This window comes from Pteronotus mesoamericanus, unplaced genomic scaffold, assembly GCF_021234165.1.
Source record: "Pteronotus mesoamericanus isolate MK-2021 breed Mesoamerican mustached bat unplaced genomic scaffold, CSHL_Meso_final contig_90, whole genome shotgun sequence".
In the NCBI taxonomy this organism is placed as follows: Eukaryota; Metazoa; Chordata; class Mammalia; order Chiroptera; family Mormoopidae; genus Pteronotus; species Pteronotus mesoamericanus.
The window spans coordinates 3,741,366-3,763,432 of NW_026555277.1; the positions used below are offsets into that span (position 1 = coordinate 3,741,366).

Genomic DNA, 22,067 nt, shown 5'->3' on the forward strand with positions numbered 1-22,067 from the left:
TTGCCCCACTATCATTTTTGTTACAAAATAGCATTTTCTATGTTCATTTTTTCCCAATCTATCTTAACAAATTTGAAAGAAGTGAGGGAAGCTCCCCTTTTCTCTTATGTTCATACATAAATGTAAACAAGAATGAAACAAAAAGTTGACTGCGAGACATATCATGTCTGATCTGAAATGCATGACATTGCACTTCATCATGTACCTTAGAAACGTGTTTCCCAGTGTTCACCTGACACAATTGTATGAAAAGATCATTCATTTCCATCATTGGTAATATCTTCATGATTCATGTAGTAAAAGGATGAGGTTTTTAGTAATTAACCTGACTACTCATAGAATTGAAAGAAGCAGGGGTTTCCATACACACTCTTCCTTGTTTGCCAGAATATGTTGCATACTTATCAGGAACCCACAAGACCTCCTAGTTTGCAAGTGGCAACAGTTTTATTGCATAAGATTGATTGTTCAGAGCCTGTCCATTAAAACAGAGTTTTATCTGTGTGGCCGAGGTAACGTAACCTGCATAAAATCAGTAAAGCACGTCTTTGAAAAATAAACATGCACTAGGGGAAGATCAGGTCATGATATAGAGGATCTGTCCATTTGCCCACAAGTTCACTGAGACCATTTCATTCTGTTCCCAGGTTATTGTTCCTACAATAGTTCATACATGCCATACAGCCTGAACTGAGCTCTCATTCAGCTCTGGGGTGACAGAGGTCATTCTGTTTTCATGTTAACTAAATCACAGTCTGTCTCACACCAAGATTGCCAATTGCGCTAAATTAAAGATAGAGGTTATAGCTGAAGGCAACTTACACTGGGGACTGTGTTGACACCTTTAAGCTGACTTTTTTTTTCTTTAGAATTCTAAGTCACATTGAAACGGAAAGCCTTGGGCATATAGGGTCACTGCATTAATGATAAATCCACAAGCGGTATTTTTTCTTAAAACCCAATACCATCCTAATCTTCCATTCCTCCACTTCAATGCAACCATAGAACAGCACAGGCTTAGTGTCTCCACCTCATTTCAAAATGCTCTCTTACATGCACAATATCTCCTTGGAGACTTAATCTTGAAATAAGTAATAGGGCACTTTCCCTTTTACTATACCCTCAAAGTAGGTGCTTTTATTTTAAGGTCATATGTGAAACCGATGGACTTCTTTAGAAAAATCACTTGATGTTGACTCAAACCCAAGAGTTTCACAAGGGCATATTTTTGGCGACTTTGAAAAGTATCTGTTTATAATAATGAATGTTCCTGATGGCTAATCATGGGGAAGAATATTAGTCATGATATCCATTGCTAAACAGAATTGTTCACGGGTAGAAACCAAATTGAAATGCTGTCATTAAAACATTCACGGAAGTATTTAGTTACTCTGTTTCCCACTCCCTTGTATCTTCCTTGTCCTGTGCCCCTTCTCCTGGGATGGATATTGCTACTCGAAAGCCCTCATCTTTGCAAGCTCTGTGTGAACTACCTTTTCCGGATGTATTTTTAGCCGACGCTTTAGGCAGTGATCTTAGTTGGATTACTCCCCACCGGTGTATTTTTGGTCGATTGCTTCACAGCGTCCTTGCCTATTGCTTCTCTCTCCGATGATCTACGCTTTTTTGTTGTGGGGGTAGTTTTCATTCAGACAGACCGCATTCCTTCCCTTCACCTGTTTAGTCCAGTCTAACCCTGTGAACAAGAATTCGTCGCGAGTCGAGGGAAATTCAGCGCGGCATGTGTTATTGGTATTGTGATTTGAGTGGCAGCCGACCAACACTTAGGGAACCATTTATCTACCGGAATTAGAGTAGACATCACTAATGCACATGGCAGATTGATGGTGCAGCTTTAGCGGACGTATTCTTTATTAATGAGATTCAGTATGATTTGCTAAAAAGGCTTTTACGGGGCAGTCCTTTTCTGCTCCCCTCCCCCATCTCTCTTTATCTCATTTAGTCTGTTGAACCACATACCATGTTTCCAAAACGTGTTTCTGTCCTCTGTTTTTATTTGAAATACTGAAGCTTTTTAAATAATTGCACACATGCTGACGGCACACGCATAAAACATACACACACATCAGACTGGAACTGAAGGGTATCGTAAAAGACAGGAACTAAAAAATTAAAATCCTAAATTATTAAGAAGAAGTAAAAATAAAATCATATGAAAAAGAAGAAACTAAGGATAAATTTGGTGTTTGAAAGAAGTAATTTCTAGAAATGAATGACTGTGTCTTAATAGGGATTCTAAAGCCCATGGGATTTCTTTTTTAAATGAGGCATATTATTTGTATTGATCTGCTGGGAGCTGGGAGTTGTTGAGGTCTGGGGGCTTCAAAGAGGGATCAGTAAAAATCCAGAGAAAAGTCACAAGCTACCCATCTTTTAACCCTTTGTTTCATTATCCACAGGCCCATAGGCAGAAGAGAATGATTTACATTAATTACAATGAGTTTTTTCTAAAACACTTTAAAAGTAACAACCATAAGGGTAAGTTATTTCAGATTCAAGTCTCACCCTGAACAAACATCACCTACTGTTTAATTTCATATCTGGTAAAGGAGGGGGATAAAAGGAAGTCACCCCCTTCTCCCGATCACTGTAAAGCTATCTCTTAACTATCTTGGGTTTTTAAAAAGATTTTATTTATTTGTTTTTTAGAGGGAGGGGAAGAGAGGGAGAAAGAGAGAGCGGGAAACATTAATGTGTGGTTGCCTCTCACGTGCTGCCAACTGGGGACCTGGCCCGCAACCCAGGCCTGTATCCTAACTGGGAATCGAACCAGCAGCCGTTTGGTTCACAGACCGGCACTCAGTCCACTCTGCCACACCAGCCAGGGCTGACTATCTTGTTTTTTAATTTCTCCATCACTCTTAATTTTACTGTAAATCACAAAATATCATCTCTCTCCCTAATCAAATAAAATACTAGCTTCTGAAAAGATGGTTTCTTTAAAATGATCTCTACAGTAACGTGTTTGACAAGTGATTCCCAGTCCTGTTTTGTCATTTATCTCCAAAACAAATTCTACTTCAATGATATGTTATGAAAGGCATTCAAGCAATTTTTAAACTTTATGTGACAATCTAACATCAAGCCTCCTAGGAAATTAAGGATCACTCTAGGAAAATTCTTAAAGGCTCATGTTTCTCCATGTAATTCTGGTTCCCTTTGAAAAAAAAGAGCTGGAAAGGTCAGAGTTACAATTACCCCATCAAGGAGTGAGTAAGAAAGAAGCACTCTTTCCTGTGCAAAAGGCAGCTAGAGGCTCTCGTGGGCCCAGCCTCCCCCAGGATCCTCGCACCAAAACAACGCGGAAACTTAAGTAGCATTTATACTGCCCCGTGGAAAACATACTGCTCTCCAGAAGAAAAGTCAAACCACACACTATCTTTCTTTTAAAAGTCATTTTAGATCATTAGCTCTTACAGATCTGCGGTAGTCATTGTATCTCTGTGATTCATTATTTCTTTCTCTGTTTAGTTTTAGCTTAAATGTTATAACACATTCACAGGAGGTATGCATTTTCATGAAAAGAGTAAAAATTTAGCAGCTCATATGCCAACAGGGAAAACTTTCAGGGTATTTCCCTGAAACTATCCGGAAATTCATTAGTGAGTTGCATTTGAAATATCACACACGATGCCATCTGATTTTCTTCTCCCTTGGGAAACCCAGCATCAGTGAGCCGAGTGGGTTGATGCAATCTGATCTGACAAATGTTTCAAAACCTACTATGCACTGGAGATAGTTTCTCTGCTCTTGGAAGCCAGTTTAATAATTAAGACAAAAACGACCAATTATTGCATCTTTTGAATCAATTCATATGCCAAAATTCTCTCAGCTCTCATGCAATTTTAACTCTTTTAGCAGAAAGAACAAAAAATATGTGTACATGGAGAAAAATGAAACAAGATGATAAAGTAAGAAATACACCCTTGGGGGCTGGCTACACATGTCATTAGCAAATGTTCCAAGCAAATAATCCCATTTCTTTCCCTGTGGTGGTTTCTACCCTGAATGAAGGTAGAATCTTTTTGGACACAGCACTCTATGTTGTTATTAATGTAACCACACTATGCGATGAAGAAGAATGTAATAACGATGACAGTAAAAGCAATAATAGTAATAATAATAATAATAGCGGCTATGAATTTTAAACAGCAACAACGTGTTGGCTATTCCACTGGTTGCTCCACCTGTGTTACACCGTTTTTTCCTTAATGCGACAAAATGAACATTATTTCTAATGGGCAAATTAGTAAACTTAATGTGAAGCATTAAGAGACATTTTATGTTTCTCACTAAAGCTACGAAGTGAGAGAAACTGGTCCAGTCTTTTGCTCAGTCACTAGTATCTGCCATCCCCTCAGTTACACCGCCCTGCACAACCCCCCATAGACGCTGCCGTCCTCAATTTCCATCCTATAATTGGGTAATAATCTATGGGTTTATTGGAATACCCAAGAATGGAAGAGGTGTCCAATGAGCATCAATTAGGAAACATTGACTCCGTCACTGCAAAAAGGCCGTAAGTGAACTTTACCAACTGAATCTACCCATTGTCAGAGCGTTTTTTTCAAAGCGTCAGGTGTTTGCAGGCCTACGCCTGCCTTTTATCTTGCTCCTTAGGCCACCAGGACGAAGGCGGTTATCGCACCTCCCACTGGAAAGGGATTGCGAGCAGGGATTGTGTAGCTCTCAGGCTCAAGGTCACCGACTACACTAGCACAAAGGAGAGACCTCCGGGCAGTTGTTTATCAGCTCTGGTTAATCTACATACTTGCCCTCCTCTGGATAAACATTTATATAAAAGAAAGAATCTGTCTTCAATCTTAAATGTGTGTATGTGTAACTCTTAAGGTCTTATAAAAGTGTTTCACACGTCTATAAAATTATTCAATCTCATGCTACAAATTATCAAATACAAAGCACAAAATTCTTGCAAATAACAAAGCATGGGAAGACTAACAGTCATAGACTTGAGACGTGCAAAACCTTTCTCCGCAAAGCCCTCCTCTGCTGTCTTTCCCGTCCGCTACTGGGAACGCCGTGCTTTTACCTTGCTTTCGCTCCTCACATCCAACCTACCACCAAATTCAGTCACCTCTACCCTCTTAACATGTCTCCAGCGGCCCCGCACGCCTCTCCATCCAGTGCAGCTGCTTCGATCCATGCCAGCGTCCTCCTTCCTCATGATTGTTTCTTTCACCTCTAAACGCTGTCCCTGCTTCTTCCCTTGCTGCTGCGCATAATGACCACAACGACCCTCCTTTTCCTTACAGAAGTCACATTGTGGCGTTCTTCCTCGCCCAACGGTACAGTGACTTATCTCATCTCAGTGGACTGAAAGCCAGTGACCTCCATGACCTGACAAGATCCCCGTTACCTCTGACCTGACCTCCCAACCCACTCCCTCCGCCTTTCCATCTCCTGCCACCTGGCCTCCTTGCAGTCCCTACAACATGCCAGGAATACTGTGACCTGGAAGCTCTTCCACGGGTGTTCCTTCTTCCTGGAAATCTGTCACCTGTGGAAATGTGGGGTTCTTCCCTCATTTACTTCTGGTCTTTACTCAAATGTCACAGCCTTCTTGAGCCTATTCTTCACCAGCCTATATGAAATGACATTCTTCCCACTCAGCTTAATTTTCTTCATAGAACTCATCACATTTTTAACTTATTTTATATTTTACTTCTTTGTTTATTGTCTCTCTCCCTCACCCCATCCTCACCACATAGTAAACCCTATAAAAGCAAGCAAACACTCTTTACTCCTTTGTTCACTGCTTTTTCCCAACCACCTACAACAACGCCTGATGTATAATAGGTGGTCAATAAATGCTTAATGAAAAACTTTACAAAGAAACAAAATAACTTTGCAACACATATAAACCTCAGCCTAATAGAAGATTAAGAAGTCTCCTTGAAATATTTGTCTTCATGGCTGAACCACTTAATTTCTTATTCAAACATCAGGATATGCTGAGTGGTACACTTAGCCCCAAATCAAAGACTAAAATGCAATTTACTAATTAAAGTAATGGATTTTAAATGCCGGCCTTTTTATTTTTTTAAAGCATCTCCCTTGTACATCTTATTGAAAGTGCTTTTCAAAAAATAGTTATTTTTTTCCCTTTGCTTCCTGGCAGGCTGGTTATATTCATATTCTAGCAAGAGCATGAATATTCCATCACACATTCCAAATATGAATGTTATTGAGAATAACTTTTAACTAGAGGCATGTGTTTTGAGCAGAGATTCATTTTGGGAGGGGGCTTGATTTTCCTTTTATCAATTCACAATTAAAATTAATTTCAAGGTGACCCATAAATTTATAATGAAGATGTTTTCTTCAGGCTGCCTCAAACTTGGACAGAAACCTTGGAGCTAGTTCATTGGCATGCTCAGTCTCCACTCCAGCAGCTTCATTTGTTACATTAGACATGTTCTCTAAGCCATACTGCATTTTTAGTAGTTTAAAAAAAAATCCCCTGACTCATAGCCTTGCTCCATAATAATTCCTTTCCCTTGTCTTGGTTTTTGAACATTCTACACAGGCCATATTTAGTTAAAGATTGAGAATATCCTCTCATAGCCTGAAGAGTATAAGAAACAGCCCTCGACTGAAAAATTTTGCTCAATTAATTTATAACCATCTGTAAATATTTAACGTGACTTCTAAAAGAAACATTACCTTAAATTTTCCGATGGGCTTCTTGTCAATCATTCATGTTCTCATAGGTTTGGATGTTTGGAAGGTCCACTCTGCACTGCAATTTCCTCAGCATAAAAAGAGCTTAATTCTCATGCGGGCTGATGGCCCATATGGGGCTATGTTCTGAAAAGCCCCTCCTTTTGCCAACATCTGTCTGTTTCGGCTGTAGAGCAGACACTGAGCTTCTTAAAATGGAAAGTCAATGCTAGGTCTGGGATGCAATCAAAGTTGAAACAACCAAAAGTAGAAACAGCTCTCAAAAAGCTACATGAAAAGAAGGAGTCTTGACTTAACATGAGTTATTAAGGGTCCCTGTATAGGTGGCCTTTAATCCGTCCTGGCAGGTGACTAAATGAAAAACCCAAAACCCTCCCTATGACAAAGACAGATGCAATGGGAATTGCAAATAGATGAATGTTAAAGTTTGGGTTAGTTTCCTTAAGACTAGGGTTCCCCTTACTGAACACAGTTGGCAAGAGGACACACTTCATTTTGACTTATAAAGTGAAATGGCACAACAACCAAAATGGACAAATGTCATGTCCTTAAGCTAAGCGGAGAAAGTTAATATTTATGAGCGTAAGTGTGGTCCTCAGATATATTCTCATTAATATTAACTTTCCCCACTAGCACTGAAAAAAAATTAGAACACTTTTAATAAATCGATTCATTTAGGACCAGCCTTGTAAATTTGGCTTCTGGCTTAATAAAGTGCAGTCAGTGAGGGATGGGCAAGATGAGTTATTGAATTTTCTCCCCTAATCATATGGTTCCATGAACAAAAATTTCCCCATGCATTTGGTATTGCAACCACTATTACCTATCCAGATATCTTGTTTCGTTTTGAAAAAAAGACAATTCAGATGAACAATTTTAGCATAAAAACAAGCAAAGCAGCTTGTGGTCCTCTGAAAAGACTAATAGAAAAGTGATTGGAATTAATCACAAACACAAGAGGAAGCTGAAATTAGAGAGGGTTATTAAGATACTGTCTGCTGTTTAATCTCACCCCCTTATCAACACATTAGCCTTGTTTTCTCTGCCTGAACACTGAGTCCTCCAGCAAAATTAGGTCAGAAATTCGCGTCAGATCAGATCAGCTGATTCATTCCAGTAAGACACTGACGTGCGGCAGGTTTGAGTTTAATTCTAGATGGATGCATGGCTGAGGGCTTTTGAGGTTCATTTCCTATGCTCTAAACACAGGAGCTAGAGTTCACTGGCTTTTCTTCGCTAGCTGTAGAGTATTTCTAAACATTCTCAGGCTAGCTGTAGGGTATTTCTAAAAGTTGGCACAGTTACGTTTCTGGATGCTGGTTCATTTACCGGTAACTGTCCCCACATGACCTGAGCAATGGTGCTTCACCATTTCTTTTGATATGCAAATAGGGTATTTCATTTTCCCACAGGCCTCCAATTAAAATGAACCCAATAATATTATCTATTTGTGACCTAAATAGCTATTCATGCTGCAATGAATGGATACATCATTCACTGAAATGCATATATCCTTCACTGAGATACACTTGAATAAATGTTCTTTCTTTCCATGAAGTCTCTGCCACAAATCACGAGTAGGGTTCCAGAAGCATCGCTATCTAAAGGGGATTTATGTTACTGCTCACACGTCTCTGATAAGAGCTCTCTGTGTCATTATGTCTTTGGGTAGTCATTTAAAATATTAACCAATTCAAAACTTCGCTATCATAACCATTTACTTTTTAGGTAGCAATGTTTTATTAAAGGAAAAGTAAATATTTGTTTTTATTTTTACTTCTTTCTCTCTAATGAATATGGTCTAATGAATGGACTTTAGTCATCCTTTGGCTCTCTGTGAATAAAGGAAATTCTGAAATCTTCAAATAGAAATAGCTTCAAAGTATCCATACTAGTATACAGTTGCATGTATATTTAAGGAGCTGTAAGTAATCTAATTCCATTTCTGACTGTCACTTTTAAAGAGGAAATATAACCTCATATAGATCCCTCAAGGGCATCAAAAGGGAATAGAGACATTCCTAATCAGCCTAAGTAGTCCTTTGTGTCAGAACCACTTTGCTAAAGTCGAGAGCTGTCTTCCAGACTTGCAATGTTTGGGAGAATTTCACTAATGTAACATTTGTTTCATTAAAAAAAAATTCAGCCCTTCCCTAGAATAAAAACATGCTCAGAAACACATGTACTAGGAACAAATTTTCTTGTTGCTATTTATTTAAGGAATATTTCCTGTATTTTTAAAGTTTTATATTGGAGTGATATTGATTAATAAAATTATATACATTTCAACAGTACAACTCTGTAATACACCATCTGTTGATTGCATCACGTGTTTACATACAAAGTCAAGTCTTCTTTTGTCACCATATTTTGACCACCTTTACCCTTTTCTACCTCCCTCCACCCCTCTTTCCTTCTGGCAGCCACCCCGTAATTTCTAAAGTACTGTGGTAAATGGTAAAATGAGATAGTGCAGGGACTTGTTCCAGAATTTAGAAAGGAAAGTGTAACTTGAAAGGAAGCGTCAAACTTAAGCATGCTTTTGGTATACCAGATGATCTTTTGATTGCCCACCCTCCTCAGTGAATATCCTTACTTGGTATTCTAAACAAGGTGCTACCTATAACTAGTAAAGCTCCCCATCAGACCTTATGCTAACAGGTACACACAGGTAATGTCTTACAGGTTGTTTGCATTCAGACTCTGCTCTCGTTGTCCAGTTGTCTCCTTTTTAATGGCTGGTGCCTGTGCTGAGCCAACGTTTCAATATACCCCTCATCCCTCTTCCTTAAATGTCCCTCTTCACTTACACACATATGGCAAACCAGGGTTTTGTAATGCATCTCAAGGGAGCGCACTTATTTGAAGCTGTAGGTTTTGTGTGTTTGTTTTCTTCTAGGCTTCTTAATAAAAAGTAAATCTCATTTAACAGTGCCTGCACAAAACCATTAGGGTTTAAAATAGCAGAAATGACGAGCTACTGAAATAAGTTTTTATTCTCCATTAACTTTTCTGTCTTGTCTTTCTCTTTCTCACTAAATATTATTTGGGGCAGTTAAGAAAACCACAAACAGCATCTTCTTATAGTTAAAATTTTCCACCCCAAAGTCTTTTTGGTAAAGTCCCATTCAAGAAATGGAAGTGAAGGAATGAGAAAGTTCACAGTGACATGTGGCTCAAGTTAGTTTAAAAATAAGGAATTGGGCTCAGAAAGCCTAAGTGACTTAGGACACTGAGAAAGTGATGAGGATATGTTTTTTTTCTAAGAGCTCAGTGTTTTAAGCTTCTCAGCTTCAGCACAAAAGGCATTTCAGCACATATGTGATCCAGAAGGTCAATCATATGAAATCCTATTTCCATTTTTTAAGCAATCCTTGCCAGTCTGCACATTTCTGAAATTGCAACTGGCATATTTCACAGAGAATTATTATCAATGCCTTTTCAAGGTCGAACATGCCCATCCTTAGATTTTCAACATTTGCATCCTGTATATTAAATCATACTACATATTAAAGAAAACATCCTGTGGACACGATAAAACATTTTAATTAATTAGACTGTGTTCATTAACATCACAATGAATTTTCTCTGCAACTTGACATAAATTGTGTGTTAAAAAATGTAAAATATGTGTGGAATTGAGATGAGGGTATTCTGCTTTTGTTGCCATCCTCGAACCCCCAAAATGCCCGTGGGACCAGAACATTGTGATGGAGTTTTTAAAAATACTAAAAATGCATTTCTTATTAGGAATGTTGAAGCAATTCTAAAAATAACTATGAGGATTTCTATAATATAGAAGATTATTATATTTTCTTAACTGCCAGAACCCCAGGATACTGGTCACCTTATAGACAAAATAAAATTGAATTTGGACATTACAATGGATATTGAGATGGGATAACGTGAGATACGCACAGCTGGTCCCATCACAAAGTCATGCACTTCAGTCTGTGCCTCGTCCAATCATCAGCCCTTTGGCTCCTTTGATCTTTCTCCTTCCAACTCCTCCCCTAACAACTCCAGAGTCTGCTATGTCTACCTGTCCTTACGCTGCACATGGGTTCTGCTTTTGCAAAATGAAAGACATTTGAGAAGTGTCAATAATTTAGGAGGCTTTACTAGTATTTTCTCCCTTCCAAAGATACTTGCATTTTAAATTAAGGTTCCAGAAAAATATTTGGGGGAAGGGTGTAGGAAACTGTGGGAAGAGGTTGAGAGCAAGACACTTAATGCATCTTTCTATTCCTAGGGCATGTAATAATCATGAGTACCATGATAAAATGGTGTTTAATGTATGATGAGCCAGATCTGGGGCCTTTTTATGCAGGGTCATTCATTTGTTTATTCAGCATTCAGTCATCCATATACTGTGGCTGCCCTTCTCCCACGATGGCTGAGCAACTGTGTTCCCATCCAAGATACTTTAGATCCCACCCTTCCCCACCTACTCAAGGGCATAATCACAGTAATTTTCTTTCCTTCTCCAAAGTCATTAGCATCTCCCTTTCTATCACCATATTAGTATTTTAAATAAGCTGGTTTTTGCTCTTCTTCAAGGAAAAACAATGGAAAAACAAACTTTCACCAAAAAAAACCTACTTCCCCCTTCAATTACCCTTCATATTTTTGAAATATTTTGAATCTGTCTTTAAAGTGCTTCTCATATTTTGTTTCAATTCCTTTCTTTCCACTTTTCATGAATCCCTTCCAGTAGGTTTTGTTTTGTTTTGTTTTGTTTTGTTTTGTTTTGTTTTGTTTTCAGGCATCCACAGAAAGTGGTCTTGTCAACTATACCAAAGTGGTAAAAGGCATTGGTCAATTCCCAAGCTTCAACCTAGTAGTCTATCTGTTCAGTCACACATACTCTTTAATCGCTCTGTCACCTTACTCAGAGGTGGCACCCTTTTTGTGGTTCTTTCCCTCTCTCACTGGCTGTTCTTGCTGGATTATTCTACTGCTTCTTTCAAGTAAGCAATCAGGTGGCCCAAGAAACAGTCTTGATTGTTGTCATCATCTCTATCTAATTTTTGGTCCTCATATTCTCAACGAGTCCCAGGACTGTAAAATCTATAGACTCAAATGCTTATACCACACCTTTGATCTCGACCATGAGTTCTGGATCCAACAGCTTATCCAGAATTCTCCACTTGGATATCTTGAAAGGCGTACAAAATTGCCTTGCCAAAGCTGAGCTCCTATTTCCCAATCATTTAATCTAAACTTACTCCTCTTCTAGTTTAGATCATTTCATTGAGTGCAAACATCATTATTCTAGTTGCTCAGAAAAAAAAAAAGCAATCTAGCAACATCAAAAACAAAAACCCTTGAAAACCATCTTTAATTCTTTTCTCTTCCTCAACTTCTATATCTCATCAATTTCTATTTTCTCATCAATGAGAAAATTCTGATGTCCACAATTTGATCATTCTATATCACCTTTATTGCTACCATCCTAGTCTAAACCACCATCATTCCTCATGCAAATTATTGTAAAAGCTTTCTCTTTGGATTTTTTGCAACCAGGTATTCCCCATCTATCTATTTAATACAGAAAAAACAGCAATCCTTGTAAAATATTCAGTTAGGGCATGCCACACCCTTGCTCAAAAATCTATGAATGTTTTTCTGAATAAAACATAAATGTTTATAAGGCTCTACATCACCTGGTGGCCCACTACTGGTCTGAACTTATATCTTTCCAATCTTTGGCTTATTTACTACATGATGCTTCTTCATGAAATATATTGAACTTGCTGTTGTCTCTGCTTAAAATTTTCTTGCAACAGGTAGCTAGATGGCTCACACCTCTGGCAGTGCACTTCTCATATAAAGTTATTTGTAATTAAATGATCAAAGCAGTGCATCCTTACCTAGCTTCTCTATAACCACGAATAGTTCATCTTAATTTTTCCTTAATAGCATAATAGTCACAAAGAGTAAGCAAAAGTATTAATGCCAGATTTGGATGAAAAATCCACCACCTAATTATCAAAATAGCTTAACTATTACTATTCAATTATCCAGCTAACAGATATGAATTAATTTTCTAAATTCTGTATCTTTGCATATAGTAAGTAAACTCCATTGAAAAAATATGACTTCATCAAACACGTGTCTATACCTACACCCTTAAAACACACACACACACATACGCACTGGGAACGCTGTAATATTCTTTTGAAAAATATAAAGATGTGCATCTTCCTTTTAGTCTCAGGACCCTAGGAAACTTAGCCTCAGTTTGGAAGCTGCAATCTGGGGCTCTCTGACTTGTAGCTGGTAGGTTTTGCAGCACAAACCTGCATCATGTGAACAAAGCTGGAACACCTGGTCCCAGACAAGAGTTCTAATGCTCATAAAATTCTGTACAGAACACACACACTGATGGGTCTCACTTGTTGTCACATAATTCTAATTAACAATGAGTCTTTTTATCATCTAGGGAGAGCACAAACTCTGTCATAAGGTAAGAAATACAAACAAAGACCATGAAAGGTGGAAATTTTCATCAGGCACTGTCTATAAAAGTGTGGATTCCCTTGGGCTTTTATCAAGAAACTGTTCAGTGTGAACTTTTCTTTAGAGGACACTGGATTCTTTCTCTATCCCATTGGCATCTCCACAGCACAACACCCTACTTAATAATTTTGGGTAACTAAGGTGAGGATCCTGTCAGTAGGATGGTGTATATTTTTGTTACAGTTGAGGTGCTATTTTCATTTTGTCTCATCAAGCTTCCCTTTGACAGTCCCTTTCTCAACCAGGTGACAACATCACAACCTTGGCACAACTCACACACTTTCTCACATGTGCAATACTTGAAACACTTTTACTTATATTTACCGTTTTATTGCTTCTTCTTGTCTTCGGCGTTTTTCATTCTTCTCCTTCAAGTAGGCTAGGTTGGTTTCATTCCTCAAGCGATCATTCTCACGAGCAATATCTGAGGCATTCTGAATAACCAAGCCATCGTAGGCCTTCATGCCCATATCCTCAATATACTGGAGAAATGTGTCCAAAGGGTCTTCCTCAGGATTGGCATTCATCATCTTGGAGGATCTCAGGTAAAAAGGAACACTTTCTGCAGGATGAGAACAAATGGAGATAAAAGGGTTCTGTATATTCTTCCTAGTGTCTTGTCAACCCCAAATGCCAATGATTATAGTAGAATCAATTTGGAGACAAGGCCTCATTAGAAATTATAAACAATCAAAATATTTGAAATGAATATTAAATGAATGTCACTTGAGTAGCAGTCCCTCAAAGTAACCAATTACCAGGAAAAGAAGACAAAGTTTTCACATGAAAAGATAACATCGGGTTGCAAATATAATGTACATGAAGAATATATAGTACAGGAAGAAAAGCATTTGGTTTATTTGGAGTCATGATTTTGTTTCTCAAAGATGTGTTCTTCTACCAACAAGAATATATGATCCAGGCTTAATTTATTTCTGATCACCATAAGAACTTTTCTTCATGACTTTTAAGTAAAATTTTAAATAAAATAAAAATAAATTTTAAGTTCAATTTTAAGTAAAATTTTAAATAAAAATAAAAATAAAATTTTAAGTTCAATTGTAAATAAAATGATACAAAAATTATTTGAAAGAAACATTCTTATCATGTGTATTTTCTTTAAATTTTAAATTAAATGTATGAATCTGAACCATCCATGCAAAATATAGCAGTCATCAAGGAAATACACATTTCTAATATAATTTGTCTTGGCAGTAATCCCTTTTGACCCTCCATTATTTTTCACAATGGTTATCTACAATGGCCTGGCACTTTAACTCAAATATCATAGATCACCAAGACCACGTTAAGCCTGACCAGTCTCGTAATTCAAGCAGTGACAACTGTGAGTATCATTGCTACATGAAGGTTTCTAAACCTCAGCCACAGAAAGGATTGCTGAAAACCAAAATCAGATCTAAACAACAACAACATAGGGCTTTGAATAATACATTATACACTCAGTTATAAAATGATGGACATAATTTCTCCTACCACTCACTAATGTGAATACTGAGAGAGGTGATGACTGAAAAGGATTTATCATAGAGTTCAACAATAGTAAGCATATAATAACATTAGCTAATATTATCTTAATAAAAGTGTTAGAGGAAGATTGGCAGCAATAGCAGTTTCAAATATATTTATGGGTGTAGGGGAATGGGTGGATGGAAGCCCAGGATGCTATGAAAGTTAGTATGTCTGGAAATAAAGGTGTCCAGTGAACACATAAATCAGTAGAACCAGGGAATAGGGAAATTATGCTTCAGTCATTCAAAAATATAACTGAAGTTTAATTAACTACACACAAGGTAAGTATTTTACCTCTTTATCTTAATATATCTTACTGTCCTCAACTGCATATTCACTATATTATAGGAAACTGGTATAATTGAGTAAGATTGAAAAATCTAAAGCAAACTCAACAAGGGGGAGAGTTGGCCATTTAAAAATATATATTACCTTAACATCTCTTTTATTTTCTTCAAAAGGTTCCAAAATATTTTTAAAATATCAGCCCAACTATTTATTGTTGAAGTCCTAGACTTTCGTTTCTGTCATTGCAAATCATTTTTATTCTGATTTTTTTACAAGTATAATCGTGTTCTATAACCTGGATTGTAGCTATGGAAACTTCACTTCCTACCACACTTTATTAGCATTTTAGCTGCCAGTCAATCCATATGTTATTTGAAACTCACACAGAATTTAAGGATATATTCCCCAATTTGTATGAAATTGTTGATTCCAGAGGAGAGAGGAGCTATTTGTTGACTCATGATTTTTTTGTTATGTTAAGTTTTATTATGTTTGATTTGTCTTTAAGCCACAATGGGCTGGCAAATGAAATGGTCTTTTAATTTTAACTATCTAACATAATTGAATTGTATTTTAATATCAGTCCATCAGATTAGATGCTTAAGTGGTGGATATACAGAGAAATAGAAAATTACTGCTACAAATGATTGCAATTTGGGGGAAAAATGCAAGAACATGATTCTCAGGGAGCTAAAGCCTTGCCATTATTGAAAATTCACTTCTACCAAGGCCTTCAGCACTAGGTAAGCCTGGATAAAAAAAGATCCGCATAACTTTATGGCAATTAATTCTACCACAGTTAAGCAAGCCAAGTCAGTATTACAAGGATTCTAGAGGTAATGCCTCAGGGTGAAAGATTATCACTCCCACTTTGCCCTCCAGCAAAACTGTATATTTTCTATTGTGTAAGGCACTACTCACAGGTTTTTATTTCTTCCCTTAAATTTTCCTCCCCATCCAAATGACACGTGCAATTCTTTATACAGTTTATATATTCCTAACGTTGACAAGGCTAATTGTGTAGCTCTGAAAATTAATTATCTGCTCAAGTAGTCTTTCAAATTGGCTGGAGTTTAAAGTATGTTTATTCTGAGAAAATATTACATAGTGTCATAAAATATTTATAGATGGAAAGTTGTATGATAAGATTTTTTTAATTGAGATGAAAATTTGGGGCTGAAAATCAACCATAAAATTTAGTAAAACTTTGGAGTAATGAAAATTGAATCAGTGTTTGGGAACATGCTTATGTCACCTAGTTCTACTGAAGTATTTGACTCCATAATCATTCATTTGTTCAAGTATGTCTTGAGCACCTGTTATAAACCAGGCACTGGTAAAGGCAGAATTCCTCTAGACCATCACACTGCAGTATAAGAACACAATGAGTACACAATTTCAATTCAGTATGACAACAGCACTGATTCAGGTGACAGTGTGGGCACGTACTTGTTTGTCATGGTTTATGGTCATTATTTTTGAGAATGAACTAAGAAAAACTGGAACAATTATATCTAGTTTTCAAAAATTAAAATTAAAAGTGTACTTGGATCTTACTAACATTTAAGCGCCACTCTTTTCTGCTTCCTTGTCTACAGATAAAATCTGGTTGTGATGCAAGGACAGGTGGGCAGCAAGGCTGCCCTGTGAAGGGCAGAGCTGAAAAGTTGAGCAGCATGCCCTGAAAATCCCACCCATACCACCTCCAGACCTCTGACTTTGTGCATGTTAATTAACCTCTTTAAGCTTTAGTTTCCCCATGTCTAAAATAGTGGTTGGAATAGTGCTTGCCTTTTTCCATTGTGAGGAAAGCCATGGAAGTGTTCAATAAATGACCATCGTTATCAGATACTTTTCACAATTCTTAACCAAAATTGAGATGCTTAGTTATAACTTTTCAATAAACACATTTTTACTTTGAAACATAAATCAATAAAATGTTTATTGCAGTTCAACTTTCTTAGTTACAGATATGAAAATGAAGGCCCATGAAAGAGTTAACTGACTTGTGTTAACCAAAGATATGTAGACAGGCCATTTATCCATTGTGTCCCATGGTCCACATCAAGAAAAGAAGGGTTTGCGGGCATATGAACCACGAATTCCATCACATCTCTCAAAGTGTTCAGACTCCATCTTTCCAAATCAAAAGGCATTTCTCAGGCCACTGAACTCTGAATGAGTAGATTCACTGCCTCACTAAAGAAAAGTAAACCATATGTTATGTGTCTACCCCACTACAATTGCTACCATTTTTCTGCAGTGAGAACCCACAACCAAGTAGGATCATAAATCTATTTATCTTTCAAAAGATTATATTTATGGCAAAGATAGATATTAAATAAAGTGGGGTGGGTTTTTTTAACCACTAAAATCTTGGCTGCATTTTGAATGTTGAATATTAAATCAAGTTCATTTCTGGTCCTTGAATGAAAATCCTATATACAAGCATTTTATGAAGACTTGAGTTGGGCATCTAATCCCTCAAGTTGCATTTTAAAAGACCATAGTTAAGGAGCAAATTATCTCTTTTCTTCAGGTAGCATTTTTAGATATGTATCAATTGATCAATCGATCTATCTACCATACTAAACCTCAAATTATTTCATGGGATATTCGTGACAACAGAATGGGCGAGATTGAAGGAAATATCTCACATTTCTACATTTAGTCCTTTTATTTGTACTAGTATATGTCTGTAGCCAATTTTGCTCACCACAAATTAGACATTTTAGCCCTGCCTAGAGCACTCGTTGAAAGATGGCCCCTACAAGGCAGATAGGTTTTCTTTGGAATGCACAGCATCAGTTCACACAGGGTAAGGCTTTTGTGGCTGTGTTCTTTTCCTTGGAAATCATGGCCAATATTTAAAATTTGTGTCAGGGACTCTCCTGGGAAAGCACCTAAAATTACCAAGATCAGAATTCCCATACAAATTGTTCTACTCTTTTTTTTTTTCATTGCTATATTCTCCATTTGTAAGACATTCCTTTTCTTTAATTCCTGGATCACTGTATTTAGAATCATTGCAAGTCTTATAAGAGCTACAGCTCTATTTTATTTTATTTTTTCACTTTTTTATTATACTTCCTATTGACCACACCCTTCCTAAACAAAACTTTGTATAATACTGTGACACTTCCCAAAATTTGAAGTGTCACTCTACTCAGCTAAGATACTTCAATTGACACTGGTAGGATTAGGGTTATATTAAAAACCTAAACATTTAACTTTTTATTAAATTAACCATTTTTAATTTTCTTTTGTTTAAAAGCATCACTATGCCATCCAATGTTAAGTCTAGAGCTGAAAGTAGCATTCCATTCCTTTAAGATGTTTCCACTGAAATCAAACTGTCTAGAACATGTACATGTAGAACTTAAAATATACATAAGGACATCCAAGTGGAACCCATGGAAACCTAAAAGAATTCACTCATTTTATTCTTGTTTCTGTGCCCACTACTTGCATCCAAGGAACTCAAGAAGCTGAGATACTATGTGATTTGAGTGTTAAATCCCCTCCCAAAAAAAATTGGGGCACATTTTTGAGAAATCAGTGCTTCTGAAGACTTAAAGATCATACATTTTACATGGGTTATTTCCTTTGTAAATGAAAGAGTCAGTTTTGTGTGGCCTCAATTTATAAAAGCATATTTAATGTGGCACTAACTGATACCAAGGTTGGCTTCCCTACAGTATAGGTTTTTTTTATTATTATTAAGTACAGGCATTGTTGAAGATGTGAAAAAAAAAGGGGTCAGATAAATACTAAGATGGATTTTAAAGTACTTCTCTTTTTTCTTCTAAAATTTGGAACAAATTCCTTCTTCAGTGTATTTCATGCACTGTGACATTAACCACTCTGGCTCCGTAAGGACAGGCTCGGTCAGAGAGCGGTGTGCACACACTTCTCAGGCAGGGCTTCCCTATGGACCCTTCACCACCATTTACCCAAAGCAGCCTCACATACACCGGTATCATCTGTGAATTGGTCCACTGGCCCCCTGGGTGCTGGGTCTTTTTTTTTTTTTTAATTCTTCAAGTGTTTACTCAGAATTTCTGAAATGAAACTCTTCCCTATCTAAAACTTTGATTTTATAAGATGATAAGTTATAAAATCTCCATTAATCCAGTTATTTCTCACATCCACTGAGTGGTAGAAGAAGAAAAACCACTTGTTTGGGGGGAGAACTCTGCCCCCGTTCCTTGAAAAGCTTCTTAAATTTTAGGTCACAGTTAATCCTATAAGTTAATGGGACAGCTAAAGTGTATTTTGTGCTGTTATTGTAATGCTATTTGCATTATCTGGGAAAAACAAAATATACACAAGGAATACATTGGCTTGTGGAAAACCTAGACATTTACCTTTGCTTCACATTTATGTATTATATTTTATTTGTATAAGGTAAAGTTTTCTGGTCTCCATCTCTAAGTTTTTTCTGAAGTTTTTAAACTATACCTGTCTCAATGCTGTGAGGAAGTTATTACAATTTGAGTTATTAAAATTTGATTTACCTCCCATTCTAGTCACTGCATTTTCTTTGAGATAAAGAATTGTATTTTACCCAATAGTACAAATTCATCCAAATAAAAGTTTTCCAAGGCAATTGTTGAGTATATTTTTTTCAAGCAGGAGATAAAGATCTTTTACATTTTTTGCATGTACTCAGACTGATTTAAAACACATTGTGAAAAATATAAGTGTTTAAATAATCAAGATTCATATACATATGTAAAATATATATGCAAATTAATTTCTAAAATTTGCTTACTTCACATAGGACCAAATCAACAGACTAGATTGCCTGCTTATAATCTATAACCCATGTAATCCATGTCAAAACTGTTTTTCTGATAAAAATCTGGGAAAATCTCATAATCTGTCAAAATCAAGTCCTGTCATTTCACTTGGAGTGTGCTTGAAATCCTACCCTCAAACCCCACACACTGCCATGCTCATTTTCTCATTCTCACTGTCATCAAAATGCAGCTGTTCTGCCCAAAATGTGAAATGTTAGCATTAAAACCAAGAGAGCCTGTGGAAGTGACTACAAAGACACTGATTGCTTTTTTCTCAGAAACCATATTACTTCTCAGTGAGTTTTTCTCTACTCTTTCCTTTCCCGAAAATGAGTAAAACGGGCATCAATCATGTTAACATTGTGGCACGATAAATCGGAAATTCCTCCACAACTTCCATGTTGTCACGGTGCTATCTGCCCATGACCTAAAGAGGTTGCACATTTCCACTAATATTAGGGATTCATGCAAAATGTCAACAGCCCAGACACTTTTTCGAGCCTTCAGCCAAATGTTTTCAGATGCTTGCAAGGCAGTATTTGCAGAGTAGATATAGTCGGTGTAATAAATTGCTGACTGAAGCTACAATGCACACGATCTAATTCAATCAGGGATCTATGACTTATTTGTTGTTTCAAACAATAGCCAGTCTTCTGGTGTATAGGATTTCTACACTTCTCCCTCTAAACTTTGCAGGCGCTTTAAGTCCTTGAGCTTCTCAAGAGTTCCTTGGGAAGCTGTAATATTTTTCTCATCTCTGTTTTCATTAATTCTCTAAAGTGTCGATTTCCTTCTCAGAGTTCTCTTCTTTGCTGAGTTGGCAAACATATGTTGCACTTTTCACAGAAAAAATAATTTTGGTATATGTGGCTCACATTTTCTCATGTTAATTTGTTAAACCACTTGACAATATAGAGAACAAGTTGGACATTGTTTAAAATGTGAGGAGTTAGGAGAGGAGTTAATTTTCATTCTTGTTCTACAGTTATTATGCCACATACTTGATTATAAATTCTGCATGTTAAAGTGACCAAAACTACATCATGTAAACTCTTCATTTGGATTTCCTTATTTTTGAACTATATTTAGAAAAAAATCCAGTCCTATGATATAAAAACAACTTTAAGATTTTCTGATGAAAATGGATCACATTATTTCATGTAATATTTCTTCCAGGTAGGGAATACCTACATTTCTTATATTTAAAGTATTTCTGGCAGTTGGTAAAATTAGCATAAAGACACCCCAACAAAATAAGTGTGTGTCCAAAGTAGAACAAATCTACCTAAAGTTCTATAGAAAATATTCACTGTGATGAGACTAATGAAATCTTCCTGATATAAGTGATATTAAAATATGTTTTTCTTAAAGATGTTTATGTCTAATGAGTTAGAAAAAAAGAGGAGTTTCAGCTTTAGTGTATGCTTAATAGTTTGTATAATTTTGGGAGTGTACAGTATCTTTTTGTTTAGAATGTAAAATATTTGTGGTATGGAATAGCAGATAAATAGCTAGCATGCACAATGAGAATGCCAATTAATACCCCGGGAAGTATTTATTATGATTTTAATAATTCAACATGGCTTATTTTACCAAGGAAAATCTGGTTTAACCATTTCTGCAGCAATGCAACTAAGTGGGCAAGACGCTAGCACACCGCCTGAGGCTCATTGAAGCCCTGGATGCCTTCACTGTGGCTTTATTTCTGCTCCACGTAATAAGACATGCAAACTTCAGCATTAAGTATCCCCAGCTAAAATCCATCCCATTTCATAAGCAGAACTGCTTGCTGTATTTAGTGCTGGATTCAATTAGCATGCTTAGAGAATCTGGAAAATGAGATACATACCAAAATTTAAGTCCCCAGGGAGAGCAAAGTGCAATAATCAGGAGGTGACTTGTGTCTGGCAGAGCCCTCTCTCGCGGTGGATCCCAGGGCAGCTCTGTAGGAGTAATCCAGCACCATAAGAAATAGACTTGTAGTTCAGCTCAGTTTTTCTTCAATTAAAGTGCATTGTATCTGGATGGGAAAAGTATCCACTCCCAGATTCTTCATCACTAGAGATCAGAGCATTCTTGATGTTCTTCCTACCAGATAAAATGGCCTTTAAAGTTTTCTAGGAGGATACGGTGGCAGAAGACAGGTGTTTGCTTCCTTAAATCGACATTCAGAGAAAAGAGGGCATAGCTAATGGGTGGGGA

The 22,067-nt window shown here is 36.9% G+C and overlaps 1 protein-coding gene across 1 annotated transcript in view; it reads right to left on the bottom strand.

The window, feature by feature from the left end:
* The window catches only part of NYAP2 (neuronal tyrosine-phosphorylated phosphoinositide-3-kinase adaptor 2), a 200,448-nt gene extending 186,405 nt beyond the window's left edge, over nt 1–14,043 (bottom strand). Inside the window, exons 1-2 of the mRNA XM_054586117.1 lie at nt 14,004–14,043; nt 13,570–13,807 (exon numbers count right to left, since the gene is read on the bottom strand). Of these exons, the coding sequence (XP_054442092.1) occupies nt 13,570–13,807; nt 14,004–14,043 (278 nt within the window). The remainder of the gene's footprint in view (nt 1–13,569; nt 13,808–14,003) is intronic.
* Nucleotides 14,044–22,067: the final 8,024 nt, after the last annotated feature.